At 44.3% G+C, this 20529-nt stretch overlaps 1 protein-coding gene across 1 annotated transcript in view; it reads left to right on the top strand.

Moving 5' to 3' along the window:
- TSHR (thyroid stimulating hormone receptor) overlaps window positions 1-20529 on the top strand; it is a 103398-nt gene that overhangs the window by 55253 nt on the left and 27616 nt on the right. Inside the window, exon 7 of the mRNA XM_019518699.1 lies at window positions 19911-19988. Coding sequence (XP_019374244.1) covers window positions 19911-19988 — 78 coding nt within the window. The remainder of the gene's footprint in view (window positions 1-19910; window positions 19989-20529) is intronic.

Genomic DNA, 20529 nt, shown 5'->3' with positions numbered 1-20529 from the left:
GTTGTTGGAGATGCAGCAGCTGCCTGACCCTTTGCTGCCTCATACTCAATTCCAAGATCAGGGCTTCCCCCACTCCCCACCATGTTAAATGTGTGTGTGTAGCAGAGGGCTCATCTTGGAATCAAGTAAATACAGTATTAGCTATATATGCTGACAGCACATTTATAAGGCTTTAAGTATCTAAGCACCTTCAAGGAGAAAATAAGCTTTATTAAAACACAAAGGGTCAGTTGTCTGGTTGTCATTATTTGGGTTATCTTCACAGTTAAGTATTTTAATGGCTTTAAATTTGACACAAGGGTGAAGTGGAAGTTCTTTGAATTCATAGCCTTTTGTGTTCACAGCCTTTAGTCTGCATCTGGCACAGCAAAAGAATAGTAATAATAATATGCATCCTTGTTACCACATTTACTCAAATATAAGATAAGCCCCCAATAATTAGATGCTGTATATAGGAAATTTATAAATTTGTTATAATTTTCCAGGTATAAAATCTAGTTATTGGAAGTTTACCTTGAATGTGTCCCCCTCTTACTGCTAGAGCAGGGAAAATAAAACTGGAGAGGTCAGGTAGTCTCCTTGTCCTCTGTCCCCACAACTTCTTCCCCTGCAGCTCCTTCCAACACCCTCCCTCCCCTCCCCTCTTATCAGAGCCTGCTGTCCCTGCACACATGGAAGTGGGAGGTAAATTTGAAAACACTGACTTGGAAATAAACATGTCCATAGTAATTTGCATATTATTTAGTTCATCCAGAATTGATGCGTTTGACCATTTTTTGAAACTGCTGCAAGTTTTAACACAGATACTCCATAAGCACACTTTTAAGCAGCACTTTTGTCCTTACTTATATATATATAATGTAAATTCTGCATAATATTAGTCCAAAGCCAAAAGGCTCATGATTTACCATATAGTCATTGGGCTGGGCCCCAGCAGTGTCAACAGCCATGTGACCCCACAGTTCAGCACTGCTCAGTATGTGTGTGGACTCCAGATCCCCCTGCAAAGGAGCCATTTGCTAATTAGCCCCTCACTCATGACTGGAACCAGGTGTTCTTGTCATGAGTCATGGGATCCTCCAAAAATGTATATGCAGATGAGGCGCAAGGCAATCTTGTCCAGCTCCACGGGAGACTGGGGCTACACTAATCATATTCAACAGGCGGAGAGAGGTGATAACAGAGAGATTCTGGGTGAACTGCTTGGGGCTCCATATGGTGGTGTTTGCCAGACATTTAAGGCTAATGAAAAAACAGGAATCACTGGAAATGGGAAAGACACAGCTCAACTGTGGGAATGAAGAGGAAATCAAAACATATTGAATGTAGTGGCTCACCATTACTTGAAAAAGAGTTGGTGCTGAAGAGACTAAGTACAGTCGGCACTACCATCTATCTTATTCAGGTGAACTGGATTAGTCTATCCTTGAGGCAGGTTCCTGGCAGGGGAAATAACATGACCACCAAGGTGGTTTTTCTACTAGCAGGGGAAAACCACAAACATGGCAGGGAGTAGTACCCTGACCAAGGTAATGCATAGTTAGCCTCCCACATTCACTTCCAGTGGGAAGATCTGGGCTATACCCTGACTTTATGGAAATGGGACACTTCTCCCTAGCTTGCTTCTGTGGCCATACAGATGAGGGTAAGCAAAACTTGGAGGCATCTGAACCCCAAGCTCCTGGGCTTGAGCCTGGACATAGGATCCCCACCAAAGGATTTGGAAATATCTGAAGCCCCAAGCTGGGGTGGAGGATGCTTGCTGGTAGCAGGGCCACATATGGTTCTTGAATGACTCACACAAATTTGGAATTGATTTGGCTGATATGACTTGGGGGACAAAAAATTTCCTTTAAAAAAAAAAAGGTAGGTTCCTGGGAAACTTCTCCCTAGCTTTCTCCTGTGGCCATACGGCTGAGGGCAAGCAAAACTCGGGGGCATCTGAACCCCAAGCCTCCAGGCTTGGGTCTGCACATAGGATGCCTGCCAAAGGATTTGGAAGTATTTGAAGCCCCAGGCTGGGGTGGAGGATATTTGCTGGTATCAGAGCCATGTATGGTTCTGGCATGATTCAAATGGATTTGGACCTGATCTGGTTAATTTCACCTGGGACACGAAAAAATTTCCTTAAAAATAATTTTAAACAAAAGTTTCCCATGAGTATGTTTTTCCAGTACAGGCCATGTGTCCCAGTCATGCTCAGTGTTGGCTGCATTTAATCAACATAATAGTTGGTTTCTATTATGGAGCACACAGTGTTTTTGGCAGTAATTTAATGGTAGACAATGTATTTGCTGAGGTTCCCTTGTATGCCTTTTCCCCCATGCTGACTGGGGGGACAGACTTTATCCTATATTCAGGTAAATACAGTAAAAAAGACGAAGAATGGAAATGAGCATTTACTTAAGACAATCTAAATAAATTGTTGATTTTGCATTTTTTTTAGTTTGGTTAGTTGTTTATTTTTGTCTGAAGCTATTTTCTCCAAGAAAGAGAGACTTATGGGAATGAGCTAGGAAAAGAGATATTTCACTTGAGGGCTGTAAAATGACTGTACAAGATCACACCCTCCCTCTCCTTTCAGAAAAATAAACTCTTCTGAGCGCTTCATGCTTCTCCATTGCTCTCAAACACAGAAATTACAGATCTAGCATAGTTTTTTTATTTTAGTTATTTTTGAGGAGTGGAGAAAGGTTGATGGTTCTAGCCAATAAAAGCAATGTGCGCTTTACAGAGTCTTTGTAGCATGCAAAGATATAATTTGATAGAAAACTTAAAAGTAAGGTTAAGCTAGGTAAATTTAGGGTAAATTCTGATTAGCTTGCTGGCTCAGAGACATGAATGACAACATTATATAAGTAAAGCAAATCATTTGGCTTTTTTTAGACGATTCTAAGACAATTAAGCTGTTTCAGTGAAAGCACACTTTATTTTCACAAGAGTAATGCTAGCAACCTAGAATGCTTTGTAATCATTGAAGCAAACTGCTTACCCAGAAGGAAGGGATTGGAGTAGGCCATTGAAATCAGTAAAGAGGCAGCAGTCTTCTCTTATACAAATTAAGGATGGGTCCAAAAAATGCAATAAAATGGTCATCCCCACATTTTCCACTTTTCATGTCTAATTACTGCTCCCTCCCCCATTAGCACAATTCCTTAATATTCAGGTACCCGATTTCCCCATCCCACACATTTTCTATTTACCTGAATTATTTACCTGATTTACTCTAGTAGTAGGCAAATCTAAAAAGATTTTGGAGGTTCTGTTCACTTTAACAGTGCATGCCAAGGTTCCTATGAACCGAGGTTTGACTAAGAAGTCTAGTTAGAAATCTCACGAGTATAGAAATGTCTTTACTGGGAGATTGTGGATATTTAGAAAGATAAATTAGGATGCATATGATTATTTCCAGTAATTCCTTTTCTACCCAAGTTACAGTATTTTTTTATAATAGAATTCCTCATACTAGCTCAATTTTTTAAAGCCATATCTTGCTCTAAACTGGGAAGTGCAAAAAATCAGCATCCTTTTCTTCAAATAAATTCTAACTTTCTGAATCTCCAAAAAAGTTTATGATTTTATGGAAGATTTAAGGAATGGGTCTTGTTTTATTCATACTGGTTCACTTGCATCTCTCATGAAATGGGAAGATTTTTATGATGATATGGCATGTAAATACCTCAGATAGTATGAGAGTTTAGGTAGACAGGATTATATTGAGTCAGAGTCACACTGGCTGTCATTAGCCTATGGTACTGTCTCCCTTGCTGGCACTCCAGATAATGTGTCTGTCCAGAGAAGTCTTAAGAAGTGAAATGTGGTGAACTGAATCCTGACATAGTGGTCTTGATTGAATCTGTGCAGTCTGTGAGCTACAACACTTATCTTTCCGGTGATTAAGAGCACATACAAAACCTTCATTTGGTTTGCTTTTTTTGGTTTGGTTTGTTCTTTGTTTCATCGCCATGTCTTTTGTGGAGCCTCCCATACTACTGTATGGAGTATATGAGTGCTAGTACTGCTGTCCATGTTGGCATTTTACATTTGTCTTCAAGAAGCAAGCTTTCAGTCGTTCATGCATCATTTGTGGGTTCAATAGAGAAACTGTAGTCAGTTTAAAGGAACAAGTTAACTTTACTATATTATAAACTAAAGGACAGGATATAACCTGAAGACAACTCTGTGGTACAACTGCAAGGAGCTCTTGCTTCTGAACTACTGTCTTCAGCCAACAGGGTTACTTTCATATAATCCCCGTAAAGTACCAATATCCTTAAAAACTGTGAATTGCAAAGCTAAAACTACTTTAGGGGATGCCCCCTGGGTGTTCTCAAGCATACCTGAGACTCAGGTCTAAAAAGCAGCTGCAGAAGCTCCCCCCCCCCGAGTGACTTCACACTCACATTCCTGGGTTAGCACATGTAAATGGTTGGGGAGGGTCTGCTCAGGAGCATCCTTCTGAGAGCATCAGAGAAACAACATAGACATGCCTTAGATGTAACATCAATGAAGTGTTCACTCTGAAGTCTAAGTATGCCATATATAACATCATTTTTCTCTAGAGCAGTTTAACAGAAAGAACCAGCTTCTCTGACCTTATCAGATAGTGGCCATGTCTACATGAGATGCTGACTGCACAGTAGCTCATTACTACTGCATATGCAAGTCCTAAATGACTGTGCAAGTAACAACTTTTATTTTTAACTGTTCTTCAGTAAATTTAGTACTATTAAAAGGCATCAGTGACAAAAACTATAATCCACAGAGGCCTGGCTGCCACACTGGCCATTAAGGTTTATGTGGCCACAGAGCAGGTACAGGTCAGGTAGCAGGAGGTCAAAATTCCCCCTGTATTTCCTTACAAATCTGCCAGAGGAACCATGTCAAATATCTGGCCTGCTCTGTCCTTGCCATCTCTGCTGCAGAGACTGCATGTGAGGGTTTTAAGTGTGCTTGTGTGGTGTAAACTTGCATGAGCCATTTTGCATGAACCTCTCCCTCCTTAATTTTTTAATGTGGACCATTGCACACCTAGCCTTTGGTAGCAAATTTTGACCTTCATTTCATACTGTGTATTCAAAGGGACCCCGTTTTAGACATCAAAAATATTTTTCCCAGTAACAACTCCAATAGCTTTCCACTGTCCATTGTCCATCTATGATGTTAAACTGAATCTATGACTACAGTTATTGATGGAAAACTTGCATGCAACTAATGCACTGTCTTCTAATGAAGTCTAGAAGGATGGGCTGAGTTACAGTTATTCATCCTGACAGGCACCAATGCCAGGATCACTCCGGCTAAATCTGTTTTTGATCAGATGGGGTGAAGTTTTTTGGCTAGTCTGAGGGGAAAATAGAAAGAATGGGGCTATGAAGTTCAAATTTAATGATCTAGTTGTTATGAATACAGCCTCTCACCTTCTGTGAACAAGCATCTAGTGCTGTGACCTCATCCTTGTGCTCTGAAGTCCTGAGCTAAAACCCACTGATGTCAGTACAAAGCAGCTTGAACAGACTGTGGATCAAGGCCTGAAATCTTTATCTATTTGTGGCATTTTTCATGTATCCTGTAGTCCAGGGTTGTCCAACATCTGAGTGGCTAGGGGCTGCATGTGGGTTGCAGGCCCCTGGACCTTCCCCCCACCCCCCAAATGGGTTTCCCAGGTCTCAATGGCTGTGCCACCCTCCTTTTCCCACCCCTCTCTCCCTAGGGGCTAGGGCAGAAAGTAGAAGCTGAAGGAGGGAGCAACAGATGGGATGGTAGGCATGATGGTGGGGAAGAGCAACCAGGTAGGAGCCTGTTGGCCATGAGCTAATCATTTAGGGAGTGCTAGTTGGACAGCCGTACTCTAGTCCATGAGTTGAAGGTTAGAGGAGGGAAGGAAAGGGCCAGCAAAGTAGGAGATGCACTGGTTCGCAAGCAGTCATGAGGTAATCATTTTGTTTTCATCACACTACTGTTTATCTTGGCTCTAAGCTTAGCCAGGCATTACAGCTGATCCCTGTGACTTCACACCAAAGAAAACAGACCTTTGGTGTTTGTTGTTGTAATTAGATTTTGGGACTGTACACGCTGCATTTGAATCATTCAGCCAGCTTTGCAGAGGCACGTTTCAGATATATTTAGGCACTTGAACAAACATTTAAACCATCTTTCCCCCAGAAGTAAATGTTCAAGCAAAAAAGGCAATACTTTGCAGAAATTAGCAGAACAGGTGCAGCTAACAGTCACTTTTAATAAAGGGAAAGATGGAAAGCTCACATGAACAGTGTCAGGCAAAATAATCCTTTACCCAACATGCTAGAGGAGGAGTGAGGGGTGCACAGCTAAACATTTGGAAATATGATGGATGCCTTTTAATAGGAGATATGGTTGGTCCTAAACCATGAGAAAAAATATGTATGTCTTTGGGTAGGTATTTTGCCTTCATTGACTTGGGTGTTCTTGAGTCAGGCCTATATGCCTTCTTTGTAAACTGGTTAGATACACTGCAGTTCAAATATGATAATGGACTACAGAAAGTGAAATCTCTGCCTCTTGCTTAAAGGTTCCTTCTACTGCCAAAGCCAGCATGGATCTTGACCAGGTAAATGGTCACATAGCTACTTAAGCAAAATATTATGAAGGTTTTAAGACAGTTAATTGAGCATTTAATGACAGTACCACAAATGCTGTTGCTCAGTCATTTGCTATAGAAGTTCAGGGAGCTGCAGGGCACTTGGTAAATGACAGGAAACTTCCTTAACAGAAATACATTGGTTATCATGAGTATTTTAGCACTTGTGGATTGTGGATATTGACAGCCATGAAAGCTCTGGTTCTGTTTTTATTCACATATTCTGTGCAGCATGGGCAGTAGCAAAGGATGTTCCCTTGCAAGCTCAGTTATGTGCCATGCCACAGAGGATATGTAGTCCCCTCCCCAGCAATGTCATCAGACTACATTCTGCAAGCCACATTTACCATGAACTTATTTTGTCCCTCTCTGCTGACTCTCTGTTTGTTTTGAGCTATCCTTCTGCTATGAACTTCACTCCTCCCTGCTTTCCATGGGCCTCTCCATCCTTTTCTTTCTCCTTCATTTTTCCTTCCTTTTTCTTGCTCCTATGCATGTCTTTCTGCTATTGCTTTTGTCCCATATTTATATTAAAATAATAATTAAATTACTTAAAATAATCAAGGTTCAACATTAACTCATGGATATATATAATTTCAAAATTGTTACCTGCATTCCCTTTCACTTGCTTTCCTACTGTTACACTCACTTTTTTGTTGCTTCAAACTAAATCAAGGGTGGGCAAAATATGGCCCATGGGCCGGATCCAGCCCACCAGGCACTTCCATCTGGCCCGCAGCACCAACCAACCAATTGTACCCCACACAGCCCTTCTGCCCACGAGGGTGGGAAAAAGTGCCCACTCTACACCCTACTCCTCTGCCTACATACTCTATTGTGCCTCACTCCCACCTTCATGGGCAGAAGGGCCCGGTCCAGCCAGTACGCAGCTTCCAGGCAAGGCTGCTGCTGCCACTGCTGCTGCCACTGCTGCAGCCACCAAGGGACCTGCCTGATTTCCTGGTATCCCACTCACTCTGGGCCGTAGGTAGGGAAGGGGCAGGGCCAGGGCAAGGGGCAGGGGCAGCAGGGGAGCTATGGCTTGGTGGGAATGCAGAGCATGAGGCTGGGGCTGGTGGCAGCGCAAAGCCCGCACTCAGGGATGTGGCCAGAGTGTGGCGCTCAGGAGGACAGGGTGTGGATGTGAGGGAGGGTTGGTGGGTGTGGGGACCGCCCCACATACTCTCCTCATGGCATGCAGCCCCAGGCCAGGGCACTTGGGGTGCTCGTGCCCGGCGCAAGCACTGGTGCCCAGCAGCACGTGGCTCCAGCCAGTGCTGCACACCCAACCAGGCTGCCTCTGTCGCTGGGGCTCCCCACAATGTACATACAACTCCTGCACTTGCATGGCCCTGGAGCTGGCTGCTTTTGCTGCTCCCTGCCACACAGGTCCCAGGACTCCATGGGGAAGCAGAGGCTGCGGCTCTCCTCCACTTCTGACAGAGTCCCGGGACCTGTGCAGCAGGGAGCAGCAAAGGCAGACAGCTCCAGTATGTGGAGCTTCCCTCCTGTGGTACGTGAGTGTGAGGGTTGCACATGCATAGCAGGGAGTTCTGGCAATAGAAGCGACCTGGCCGGGCTGTGCTCCTCACCCCCATGTGCAGTGCTGGGTGGAGCCATGCGTCTCCAGGTGGCAGCACCTGCACTGGGTATGAGTACCCTGAGTGCCTTTGCCTGCTGCTGCTGCTGCTGCCACCACCTGTGGGGGCTGCATGCCATGGGGAAGTGGGGGGCGTCCCCACACCCCCTACCCTCCCTCACACCCCACAAATGCCACACACCCACACTCTGACACCACAGCCCACCAAACACATGCACACACCCCACACACAATATACAAGACTAAGATTTTATTTTTGAGTTATTGTGCAATCACGTGTATACAGTACACAAACACAAATTATGACAAAAATACTTTTTGTAATAAAATTAAAATATGTTATAGTAAGTGCTTGATTTTTAGTGTGTGGTTTGGGTTTTTTTCTGGTTTGAAGATGGCAACCCTCCCTCCCAAAAGGAGTATTTCCAGGGAGCAAGGGGAGGGACATCTTGTGGCAGAGGTCAGGGGTTAGGGGCAGGACTTCCAGTCCCAAGTTTGCAACCAGGGGACAGGGCAACTGTCAAAAGCCAAGGCTACTGATGCAGCCCTCCAAAGCTCACCAAACCTCATAGTTTCATAGTTGGTAGGGTTGGAAGGGACCTGAGCAGATCATCAAGTCCAACCCCCTGCCATGGGCAGGAAAGAAAGCTGGGGCAGCCCTGGGTAGGTGACTATCTAGCCTCCTTTTAAAGACCCCCAGGGTAGGAGCAAGCACCACTTCCCTTGGAAGTTGGTTCCAGGTCCTAGCCGCCCTGACTGTGAAGTAGTGCCTCCTGATATCTAGCCTGAATCTACTCTCCGTCAACTTATGGCCATTATTCCTTGTTACTCCCAGTAGTTCTTGGGGGAACAGGGACTCTCCCATTGCCTGCTGGTCTCCCTTGGCCAATTTATAGACAGCCACCAGATCCCCTCTCAGCCTTCTCTTCTGGAGGCTAAACAGGTTCAGGTCTCGTAGCCTCTTCTCGTAGGGTCTGCCCTGCTGTCCCCGGATCATGTGAGTGGCCTCCTCTGGACCCTCTCCATGTTGTCCACATGTCTCCTGAAGTGCGGCGCTCAGAACTGGATGCAGCACTCCAACTGTGGCCTGACCAGTGTCGCATAGAGGGGGAGGATCACCTCCTTGGACCTGCTCGTGATGCATCTGTGGATGCATAACAAGGTGCGGTTAGCCTTCCTAACTGCGTCCCCACATCGGCAGCCCATGTTCATCTTGGAGTCTATAATGACTCCAAGATCCTTTTCTGCCTCTGTGCTGATGAGAAGGCAGTTCCTTAGCCTGTAGGTATGCTGCTGGTTCTTTCTCCCTAGGTGCTGTACCCTGTACTTGTCAGTATTGAATCCCATCTTATTCTTATCCGCCCACCCCCATAACCTGTCCAGATCCAATTGCAGCCTGTCCCTCCCTTCTGCATGCCCACTTCTCCCCACATCTTAGTGTCATCGTTAAGCAGGCTTCCAGCCAAAATAATTGCTTTCCCCTGAACTAAATCATATGCTCTTTGAGGAAGGTTACCATATCAGGCTGTCTACAGAGTGCAGCATGTGGTACCAAACGTAACTGGGAACATTGGATCCTATTGTCGTGTAAAACTAGTAATAGTCATCCAGTAAAAATACCAAGCCATTTCAGATTAAGTCACTACATTTGTTTGAGAGCAACTGATGTTCAGTTATTATCTGGACCAGATTTGTCTACAGGTATATTACTCCTTTTTTTAGTATCAATCTCCTGATCTATCCAACCTTTTTAAAGCTACTCATAGATTCATAGATGCTAGGGTCGAAAGGGACCTGAACAGATCATCAAGTCCAACCCCCTGCCTAGGCAGAAAAGAGTGCTGGGGTCAGATGACCCCAGCCAGATGCCTGTCCAGTCTTCTCTTAAAGACACCCAAAGTAGGGGAGAACACCACCTCCCTTGGAAGCCCATTCCAAATTTTGGCCACTCTTACAATGAAGTTTTCCCTGATATCTAGCCTAAATCTGCTCTCTGTCAGTTTGTGACCATTGTTCCTTGTTACCCCAAGAAGTGCCCTGGTAAACAGAGCATCTCCGATCCCTTGCAGCATCCCCCTAATTAATTTGTAGGCAGCCACAGGATCACCTCTTAGTCTTCTCTTGCAGAGGCTGAAGAGGTTCAGGTCCCTCAGTCTCTCATAGGGCTTGTCCTGTAAGCCCCTAACCATATGAGTGGCCCTCCTCTGGACCCTCTCAAGTCTATCAACATCCTTCTTGAAGCATGGCACCCAGAACTGGATGCAGTACTCCAACTGTGGTCTGACCAATGCTGCATAGAGGGGGAGTATCACCTACTTGGATCTATTTGTCATGCATCTGCTGATGTATGATAAAGTGCGGTTAGCTTTGCTGTTGATTTTGTCACACTGATGACTCATGTTCATCTTGGAGTCTACTATGACTCCGAGATCCCTTTCTGCTTCTGTGCTGCTGAGAGAGTCACTTCCCAGCCAGTAGGTGTGCTGGATATTTTTGCACCCTAGGTGCAGCACTCTACACCTGTCCAGGTCTGCCTTTAACCATTCCCTACCCTCCAGAGTGTGCACAATTTAGTCCCACAATTTAGTATTGGCCAGAGTAAACTTGGACAGAGTACACTTCACACCCACATCCAAGTCACTGATGAAGATACTGAAGAGTACAGGTCCAAGGACTGAACCCTGCGGGACCCCACTACCCACATCCTTCCATGTTGATACTGACCTGTTTATTGCCACTCTCTGGGTGTGACCGCTAAGCCAATTTGCCACCCACCAGACCGTGTAAACGTCTATGTCACAGCCTCTTAATTTATTTATGAGAATGGGATGAGACACCATATCGAAGGCCTTGCCAAAATCCAAGAAAAAGACATTCACCTCTACGTGAATGTGCATCTAAGCATTTTGTGACCCTGTCATAAAACGAAACCAGATTGGTCAGGCATGATCTGCCTGCTATGAATCCATGCTGGTTTCCCTGCTGCATTATTTTTCCTGCTGGACTCCCACAAATATTATCCTTCATAGTCTTTTCAAATTCCTTTCCAAAGATGGTGGTGAGGCTGACTGGCCTATAATTACTCGGATCCTCCTTCCTCTCCGTCTTGAAAATAGGGACCACATTGGCCCTTTTCCAGTCCTCCGGGACTGACCCGAGCACCACAAGCACTCCAACAGCCGTGCCTGTGCTTCTGCTATGACACCAGCCAGTTCCTTTAATACTCTCAGATGCAGCTCATCTGGGCCTGCTGACTTGAACATCCAGTCCATCCAAGTGACTCTGCACCAAGTCAGCATCATCAACAGTTGGTGGGCTGGTGTCCCTCTGATGCCCATCTAAGAATCCATTAGGAGACTTATCTTGAGCCCTGTTCAGGAACACCGAGGCAAAAAACTCATTGAACAGCTCATCCTTGTCCCCCCGTCTGTCACTAATTGTTCCTTCTTGTCCAGTAGGGGTCCTATGCTGTCCTGTACCTTCCTTTTACTCCCTACATACCTAAAAAAGCCTTTTTGTTGTCTTTAACTTGTGTTGCCAGCCTCAGCTCTGTAGTTACTTTGGCTTTTCTAACTGCCTCCCTGCAAGTGCAGGCCAAGTGGGTATACTCCTCCTTGGTAGCTTCCCCCTGCTTCCACCGCCTATATGCCTTCTTTTTTGCCCTTAGGCTCCCCTGGATTTCCCTGTTTAGCCAAGGAAGTTTTTTGTCTCCTTTCCCCCTTTTCCCTTGTACTGGGATAGTCTTCCTCTGCGCCCAAAGGGTCACTTCCTTTAGAAACAACCACCCTTCCTGGACTCCCATCTCGCCAATACTCTTATCCTGCAGTGCATCATTGACTATTCTCCTAAGCACACTGAAGTTAGCCTTCCTAAAGTCAAGCACTTCCACCCTACTAGTTATCTTCCCCACCCTACGCCATATGGTGAATTCAGCTGATTGGTGGTCACTGTCCCCAAGGTGACCACGAATCTGCAGCTCCCCTACCAGGTCCTCTCCCGTAGCCAACACCAAGTCCAGTAAGGCATTCCCCCTAATGGGACCATATACCTCCTGCATTAGGTGAAGGTCCTGCACGCAGGTTAAGAACCTATGTGAATGGTTGGATTTGGCTGACTGCTTCTCCCAGCAGATGTCAGGGTAGTTTAGGTCCCCCATGACAACCACACCTCTAGACTGTACAGCCTCTGAGAACTGCCTCAAGAATCCCAAGTCTAGCTTTTCCTCTTGGTGTGGTGGTCTGTAGCAGTATTTTTGCCTGCTTTCAAACTTACATTGCAGGTGTAAATACTGACCAATATCACATTTCATTCTCTGGTCATTTTTTTCAAGAATTTATTTCTGTGGTTCCATTATGTAGCCTATTCACATATTAGCTGAGATTATGGATAACAGTATAGCTGCACTGGACCACATGGATGTCAGGTTCTGGCAGCAAATTCCATGATCAGCCATGAAAGGATCACTTTGCTAAAGAGGAGTCTCCAATAAAACTTACATAGCAGGTTCTGTACCATCTCTGTTCCAGTTACTAATAAAGGAAGTGTCTAGGGCAAAGAGGGAATTATTAAGGTTTCCCTATAATCTGCAGAGCCCTGCCTGCAAGATTGGCCTTTAAGGCTATATACAGATGCCATGTAGCCTTAATGTGGCTGTAAGTTATGAGAGGGAACCAGCTTGGGACAAACCAGCCCTGAATCTGGGATATGCAAAAGCTACTTCTTGCACTCCCTCCTGAGCTGCATCAAGGTTCTGGATCACTGTGATGATTGTTTTCTCTTGGTTGAAAGCATGATGTATAGGAAGTTTTAAACCAACAATAATTCAATATCTATATTTTATTTATAGACAACAGGGACACATTCTATTTTTCCTATTTTAATATGCTCTGTAGACTTAATTTAAAATCAGAAAGTAAAAAAGAATCTGTGATACCATCAAAAGAAAACATACTTATCCAGTGAAGTATTCTCACTAGAAAGGTCATGAAACCTCTCCTGGTTACATTTTTACTTAGATGTCAACAATAGTTTTGCCATAAAGGATCTTTCAGAGGAAAATATTGAAATGCAATTATGGCATTAACTTTATTCTAAAACCTTCTGGGAAGGAATTCCCAGGGGTAATTTTTTTAATAAGAGAGCTCTGTGTTATTGTGTGACGTGATTCTTTCTTATACCCTTCCTGCTTTTTTTAATGAGTTTTGTGCTAGTGAAGGTATCAGGTTCTTTTCTTTATTCATGGATAGGTGTAGCACAATCAACAGTAGTCTAAGCTTCCCCTGCATTGTCTAGTCAACCAAAATGAGGAGCAAACAGTTAGGTTTTTAATGAATATTTAAAAAATTAGAACATGACACTAGTCAGTGATCCCAACCACCTAGGCATTCTTAGTTGTTGCTGTCTGTAGGACAACATTTGGGGAAGGGATTTGGAAAATGAAAAGGAAGTGCTTTTATAGATCAGTTTTTCAAAAGGCATTATGTGCATCAGGACAGCATGAAACAAAGATACAAGGGTTTCTGGGTACAGACAAACTGAGCATAGATGTTGGCAGAAACAAAAATTAGTTTCAACACACCTCAGCACCATCTCTTAGGGCACATCTACATGAGATGTTTACTATGCAGTAGACTAATTAGTTGTGCAGTAAATGTCATGTGTCTTCACATACACCCTGGAGTCCCCTGTGGTTCAGTGGTAGAATCTTTGCCTGCTCTACAGGAGACCAGGGTTCAATTCTCAGATGTTTATACAAATGTAGCCATGGGGACACCAAAAATCTGGACTCAGTCTGACCTTTAGATTCTGTCTCAGTGCCCTAAAGGGGGGATGGAAGATCTGTGCAGCTTCCACTCCTCCAAAACTCCTGCCTAGGCATATGCATCAATAGTCTGGGTGACCCCTCATGCATGCACCATGATCCAGTAAGATCAATGGTTGCCCAGAAAATAAACAAAAACATGTGCACCCCTATTAGGCTGGAGTAAACTAATTTACTCTGCAGCAGGATAGTACAGGCAGTCCTCAACTTAGAACGTTTTTCACTTAACATCGTTTATAAATTGACACCCTGTTTCAACTTTATGATGTCAGTTTCAACTTCACAATGCTTGATCCGATGCGACTCCATGCCAGCGAACAAGTTCGCTGCATTGCTCATCTCCCTGAACATTTGTCCAAACTTCCTTGGACACTTTCTTTAAGAAAGCAGACAAGACTCCAGAAGAACCTGCAGCCAAGACTCCTGAGAAGACTCCAGCCAAGAACCCTTCAAAAAGACCAACCAACAGCCCTTCAAAGAGTCCAGCAAAGTCACCTCAAAGAAGTCCTTCCAAATCAATATGATTGCTGTTTACAATATAAATACATTAATATAGCTATGTTACTCTATAATTGATTAAGTACAAGATTCTGGGGTATTTTTGGTGAAAATGGGGTATTGGACCTTGGTTCAGGAACCAATCCCCCATTTATAACATTGTTTCTTATGAGAAAATTGGTTCCGAGTTACAACGTTTTGACTGAAGATGCAGTTTTCAGGACCAATTGTGTCATAAGTCCGAGGACTGCCTGTACCTGTAAATACAAGTACTATTCTGCTGCAGAGTAAAAAAAACTCTGCAACAGTGCACGTGTACACACTGCCCCGGCTGGCTGAGGCATAAGGGTGCTTCAGGGTTGGGGCTGCCTGCTGGTTATCCCTGCACTGAAGCACCCTCATGCCTCAGCCAGCCCCTCCGCAGCATGGAGCGGAGAGCAGGCTTGGCTGGCAGGCTGATTTTATTCATTTTTTGTTTTCTTTTTTTCCTTTTCCTTTTACAAACCTGTAAACCTCTCTGCAAAGTTAGAGTAGCAGAAGGCAAAATGACTCCAGCATTGCCACTCTGTAATCTTTCAGAAATTGGCAAATTTTCAAAATACCAAAATTAAAAATGAAAAGAAAAGAATGAAAAAATCAGGAGGGAGGACACCTGAACATTCATTTTGTTACACTCTGTAGGAAAAAAATCATTATTTTTGGAAAAGTAGTTCACAAAAAGGTTTGGCGGGAAAAAAACTCCTAAACACTGTAAAACAGAAACAACTTCAGAATGGTTTATCATTTTTCAGCCAGGTCTAGGACATGTAATCAGAACAGTCAGGAGGGTATTTTTCAAAAAAATTATATTTCAAACAGACCAGGGATTGATGTCAGGAATACCAGAGAAGTGGCTGAAGTAATCACAATAGGCAATGATGAGAAACCTAACAAGAATTGTAAGCAGTGTGAACAGAGAAAGAGTACATTTTTTGTGGAGGAAAAAAAATGCACTATTTAGATACAGCCTGGATACATGCAGCTGGAAAGGGTGGAGTCAACAAAGGCACCCATGAGGAGCCTGATTGGTGAGTCTGAGAGTGCTGTCAGCTATGACAGATAACAGTGAGAGAAAGGAGGGCTGGGAAAGGTAGCAGAGTCTTTTAGGCTACAGACGGAAGTGCAGCTCCCTACTGTAACTGAGAGTGCTTTACAGAAAGTGTTCTGAGTTACAATGACCGCCCCAACCAAACAGAAGTTCACCATTGGTTCCAGGGGGATTGCAAATCTAGCAGCTGGCTGTGAGCCTGCAGCCAGTTTTCCCAAACCACAGGCGCTTCTCTCTCCCAGCCTGTCCCTGTCTTCAGAATGGAAGGGGGGGAAGGGAGCAGAGGGAGCTCCTTCTAGGGGTTCCCCAGAGGCATTGGAGGGTGGTGGGGTGCAGGAATTGGAGCCCCCCCACCTCAATGGGAGCGGGAGGGCTCCAGTATACCCACTATACCCTTCAGCAGGTCAAATTCCCTCCACTCCCTTTCCCCCTTCCCATTCTGAAAACAGTGGCAGGCTGGGAGGCCACACAAACACAAGTTACAGAAGACACTATGTTTTGAAATGTCTTTGTCTGAACCCTCATGCAATGGTACATGCAGTGGTACATGCAATGAGGGTTCAGATTTTCACCTGATCAGCTATTTTTGAAATTGTCTGCAGCCATGCATTTGTGTTCGGTCACAGCTATAGACCACTTTCTATGGCCAGATCGGGCAAAAGTTGACACTTCTGTCTGTGCCCCTAATTCTCTTTTCACTCATGAGGAGTTTCACTTGAGAAACATGTCACTAAGAAGACTTAGGCAAAAGATATAAAGCAACAAAAAGGAGCTGTCAAAAGAAGCTAAAATTGGATGCTTATCTTGCTGGGGTGATCTGACCCCAGCTGAACTCCTGCCCCTTGGGCAGGGGGCTGGACCCGATGATCTCTTGAGGTCCCTTCTAGCCCTAATGTCTATAAAATCTATGAAAAGTGAGCCATACATAAACATCCACTTACGAAAGCAGAAATTAGCAAGGAAGTTCTCTTCCTTTTCCATGTAAATCAGGTATTTATTAAACAAAATAAAGGGCTTAAATAACTTAGATCAATTAGTATCACGAAATCCTGAATTTTGATGGACTTGACTTGTGTACGTTAAAACTGGCAGACAATAGTGCAGTTCCTCCTCACTGAGGCAGTTTTATGAGTATCCCGTTGGTCTCTGGTTGGCTCTCTGTTTGAAACTCTGTGTAGTTTGTTTGGCAGATCTGAACTGTTATCTTGCAACTCTCATGCCCAATTGTAGCTTATATGTTACAGGAAAGTATTGCAAAATTGGACAGGCAGTTATTTGGTGGTACAATAATTTCTACTGCTTAGGACAGACAGGTTCTCATTTGCTTCACTCACAACTACAGATAAAATACTGAAGTCTCTGATTAATACTTAGTTCTGCTTTTTTAACAGATACTTGATATTAGATTTGCAGGGAGAAAAGGAAGAGGGAAACAGCAAAGAGTGAAGAAGTGGCTGAAGACTTTTAGGGCACATCTACTATGAGGCAGCAGCCTGCCTCAGCTAGGATACCTCCTCCATTATATCCTCCCCATCCCTTCCCATACACTTGCTCCAAACCTGGAAATATGTTGATGAAGCCACTCCAGAATGTCCCTGTGTGGTCAAGCTTGAGACCTCCTGAATAATAATGCAGGAAATGTTCTAGGGCTTACTGTGTGCTTGTGTTTTGTCGGCCAAAGAAGCACAGGGCACTTACATAAGTTATATTTTTTGCACAATCTGGCCCCTGAAAGCACTACACATGTTCATGGCTGCAGAGCACTTTTAAAATGGCCAATCAAGAAAAAAATTAACCCCTGATAAATCAGCTATTAGCTGAAGGTTCTCTAGAGCAGAACACCTTAGGGAACTTCCGTTCAGGTTCTAACAAAGGTTAATTTTTCATATGCACCTTTGCAGGGCTGGGCTGGTGCTTGAGCAGACAAGCACCAGCCCAGCCCTGCCACTGGGGCTGTCATAGCAAGGAGAGAGTTTCCTCATTGCTTTTGTGATCTTAATTTTATTGTTGACATAGTAATGGCTTTTTTCTTATCTTCTCTAAATTCATTTACCCTTCTCCCCTCCCTCTCATTCCTTACACATTACCTTCCAGTAGGCATGTTAATTAACCTATATTTGGGAAGCCTGTTTTGGCAATAAAGAATTTAGGGCAGCTGAAACTTATTCTGGTGTCCAAACCAAGGACAGGAGGCAGTTTCCTGGAGCTCCTGATTTATGTCCACAAATGTCATTTGCCTCCCCAGATGTGATAGTAGGCCAGGGGTGGGCAAAATACAGCCTGGGGGCCGGATGCAGCCTGCCAAGCCATTCTGTCCGGTCTGCAGGGCCCCTAAAAAATTTAGAAAATTAATATTTATCTGCCCTGGGCTGCCTGTCATGCAGCCCTCAATGGCTTGACAAAACTCAGTAAGCGGCCCTCTGCCCAAAGTATTTGCCAGCCCCTGTATTAGGGGTATCTAAACTGTTCCCTCCCCACCACAGCCAGGCACTTGCTCAGGGGTGTATGGTGTGTATGTGTGTTTAAGAGGAGCTGAGGTTTTGTCTCTTTTTTTTTTCCTGAAAGACGTTGCTCAGAATGGCAAGTCTTGTTGGCTGGCTGTAGACATACTCATTCACATTCTAATTAGACCGCTCCAGCATCACCTTACTGTCAAGCCCTGCCTCCCCCTGTGTTTCGAAATGGCCACAGCATTGCTTTGACTAAACCTTGTGGAATGAGCTTTAGTTAAAGTGCCCGCACAGCCATTTTGAAGTGTGTGGTTGGGGGGGGACTTAACACATGTGATGGTGAGCCATTTTAATTAGAGTGGGTATCCGAGAACCACTCTAATTAAAATGTGCCTCCTCCTTTCCCCCCCGCACCTCTGAGCACACATATAGACAGCTTTTTGGATTTTGTTCTTGTTTGCTGAGGGTTGTTAATTGGCCTTATGAAAAGTAAAATAATTGATTGTGCTTTAAAATGAACATGCAAACGGCAGAACTGCTTTTGACATGTGACTTGGCAGGTGAACTGAAGAGCTTGCTGAGGTTAACATTTCCCTATTACTAATTCATAAAAATAGGACAGATGAAGTTTGTGACATCTTTCCCCACATGGTAGCTTCCTGTGGCCTGATTGGCCTTCTTTCTCACTCTCTCTCCAAATAAAATGAGGTGGGTGGTTTTCAGAAGCCAGTCCTTTACTTTTTTCTCTCTTGCTTTTTACTTTCCCTGACCTTAACTGAAGAGACACAAGATAGCTTTAATTGTGAATTAGGACCAAGTAATATTAAACTATTCTCATATTATAAAAGCCTACGACTGTCTGTCTGTCTGTCTGTAACACTTTATTTGTGCTCTGATTGGCTGACAAACAACCAATCAGAACACGAAGAAGCATACTGACAGAAGACAGCTGGCCTCCCCTCCTCCCCCCTGCCCTGCTCCCTGGAGGTGGCCACGACAGGGGGGCAAGGCCAGCAGGGTTGGCTTCACCCCCTCCTCCCTGCCCTGCTCCCTGCACTAGCCGACTGCCATTCGTGACAGGCAATTGGCTAGTGTATGAATAAAAGTGTATGAATAAAAACATCAATGAAAGTATGTAGTTTTGTTTTGAAGAGGGACTATTTATATAAACAGGTGACAGAACATGTATATGTATGTACACACATACCCTGCCTTTACTTATACACACACACACTAGTGTAGATGTATGATATAGCTTGAATGTATTTGTATGTATATATGTATGTGTATTCAAATGATATATTCAATATATATACATATATATACAGTTTACATAAAGTAGCCGGTGACAAAGAGTCTAATTTAAAACCGAGTTTTTAAATGTTCAAGACAGGTGCCATTCTTAGATACTGACATCCTCTACCCAGAGAATGTGCTTGCCATCTCTTCCTCCACTGTGCTCTGGAGGGTCTGTCTCTAAGGGTTAGAGTGGGTGCTCAGTATCATTATAAATTTCATTAAATTCTGGGTGCATCTACTGAGATTGCCAAGAAGGTTTCTACAAGAGGAGATAGTTTTTGTGTTGTGAACACCTGTGCTACTGTCAGTTAAACTGAGACCCACCAAACTCAGTTCACTCAGGTAGCTGTTGACTGTTGTTCAAATTTATTTTGAACATGGCCCACATGTGAACTCTGTATTCCTGTAGTACCTTGTCTTGTTCTTGTTCAGAAAGATGCTCTTATTCCCCTTTCCTCTTCGTGTATCCTCTTTCCTCTTCGTGTAATACGGATTGTGTTACTGGATAACTGTATATGTTGTTTTTCTTCTTGCAGCTACCTGCATAAGAACAAATACCTGAAAGTTATTGACGAAGATGCATTTTTGGGCGTGCATAGTGGACCAACCCTGCTGTGAGTAGGAAAAAAAGGAGGAACAGTTTTAAAAAATAATTATGATTAGGCCTCTCTATTGATTAGGCCTCCTACAGATTATCAGTAAAAAATAAGGGAAGGAGTAATGGTTGACTTGCACACTAATATCAGTGAAAAAGGTTTTGCTGTGGAGCTTTGTAACCTAAGATAAATGTGTGCTCAAGAGTCTTGGGATCAGGGTTGATTCTCAGTAATGCCAGCTCTCATAAAAAAATCACAAGGCAGATTGAAGTCCCCTAGGGAGTGGGGCAGTGGCTGGGGTGAATGGGGCCTCAGGGCGGGGGCAAGTCATGCAACAGAGCTGTGTGTGTGTGTGTGTGTGTGTGTGTGTGTGTGTGTCTGTGTGTCTGTGTATGTGTCTGTGTCTGTGTGTCTGCCCCTCATTCCCAAGCCACAGCCCCCCCAGCCCTGCTGCTGCCCCTCACTCCTGACTCACAGTGCCCCACATCCTGCCAGGGTGTGTGCCCTCTCCCCCTCCCAACCCCAGGCTCCAACCCACACACACACACCTACAGCCCCC

This window comes from Gavialis gangeticus, unplaced genomic scaffold (genome assembly GCF_001723915.1).
Source record: "Gavialis gangeticus isolate Ggan-Ray unplaced genomic scaffold, GavGan_comp1, whole genome shotgun sequence".
In the NCBI taxonomy this organism is placed as follows: Eukaryota; Metazoa; Chordata; order Crocodylia; family Gavialidae; genus Gavialis; species Gavialis gangeticus.
This window is presented reverse-complemented; position numbering and strand designations above follow the sequence as displayed.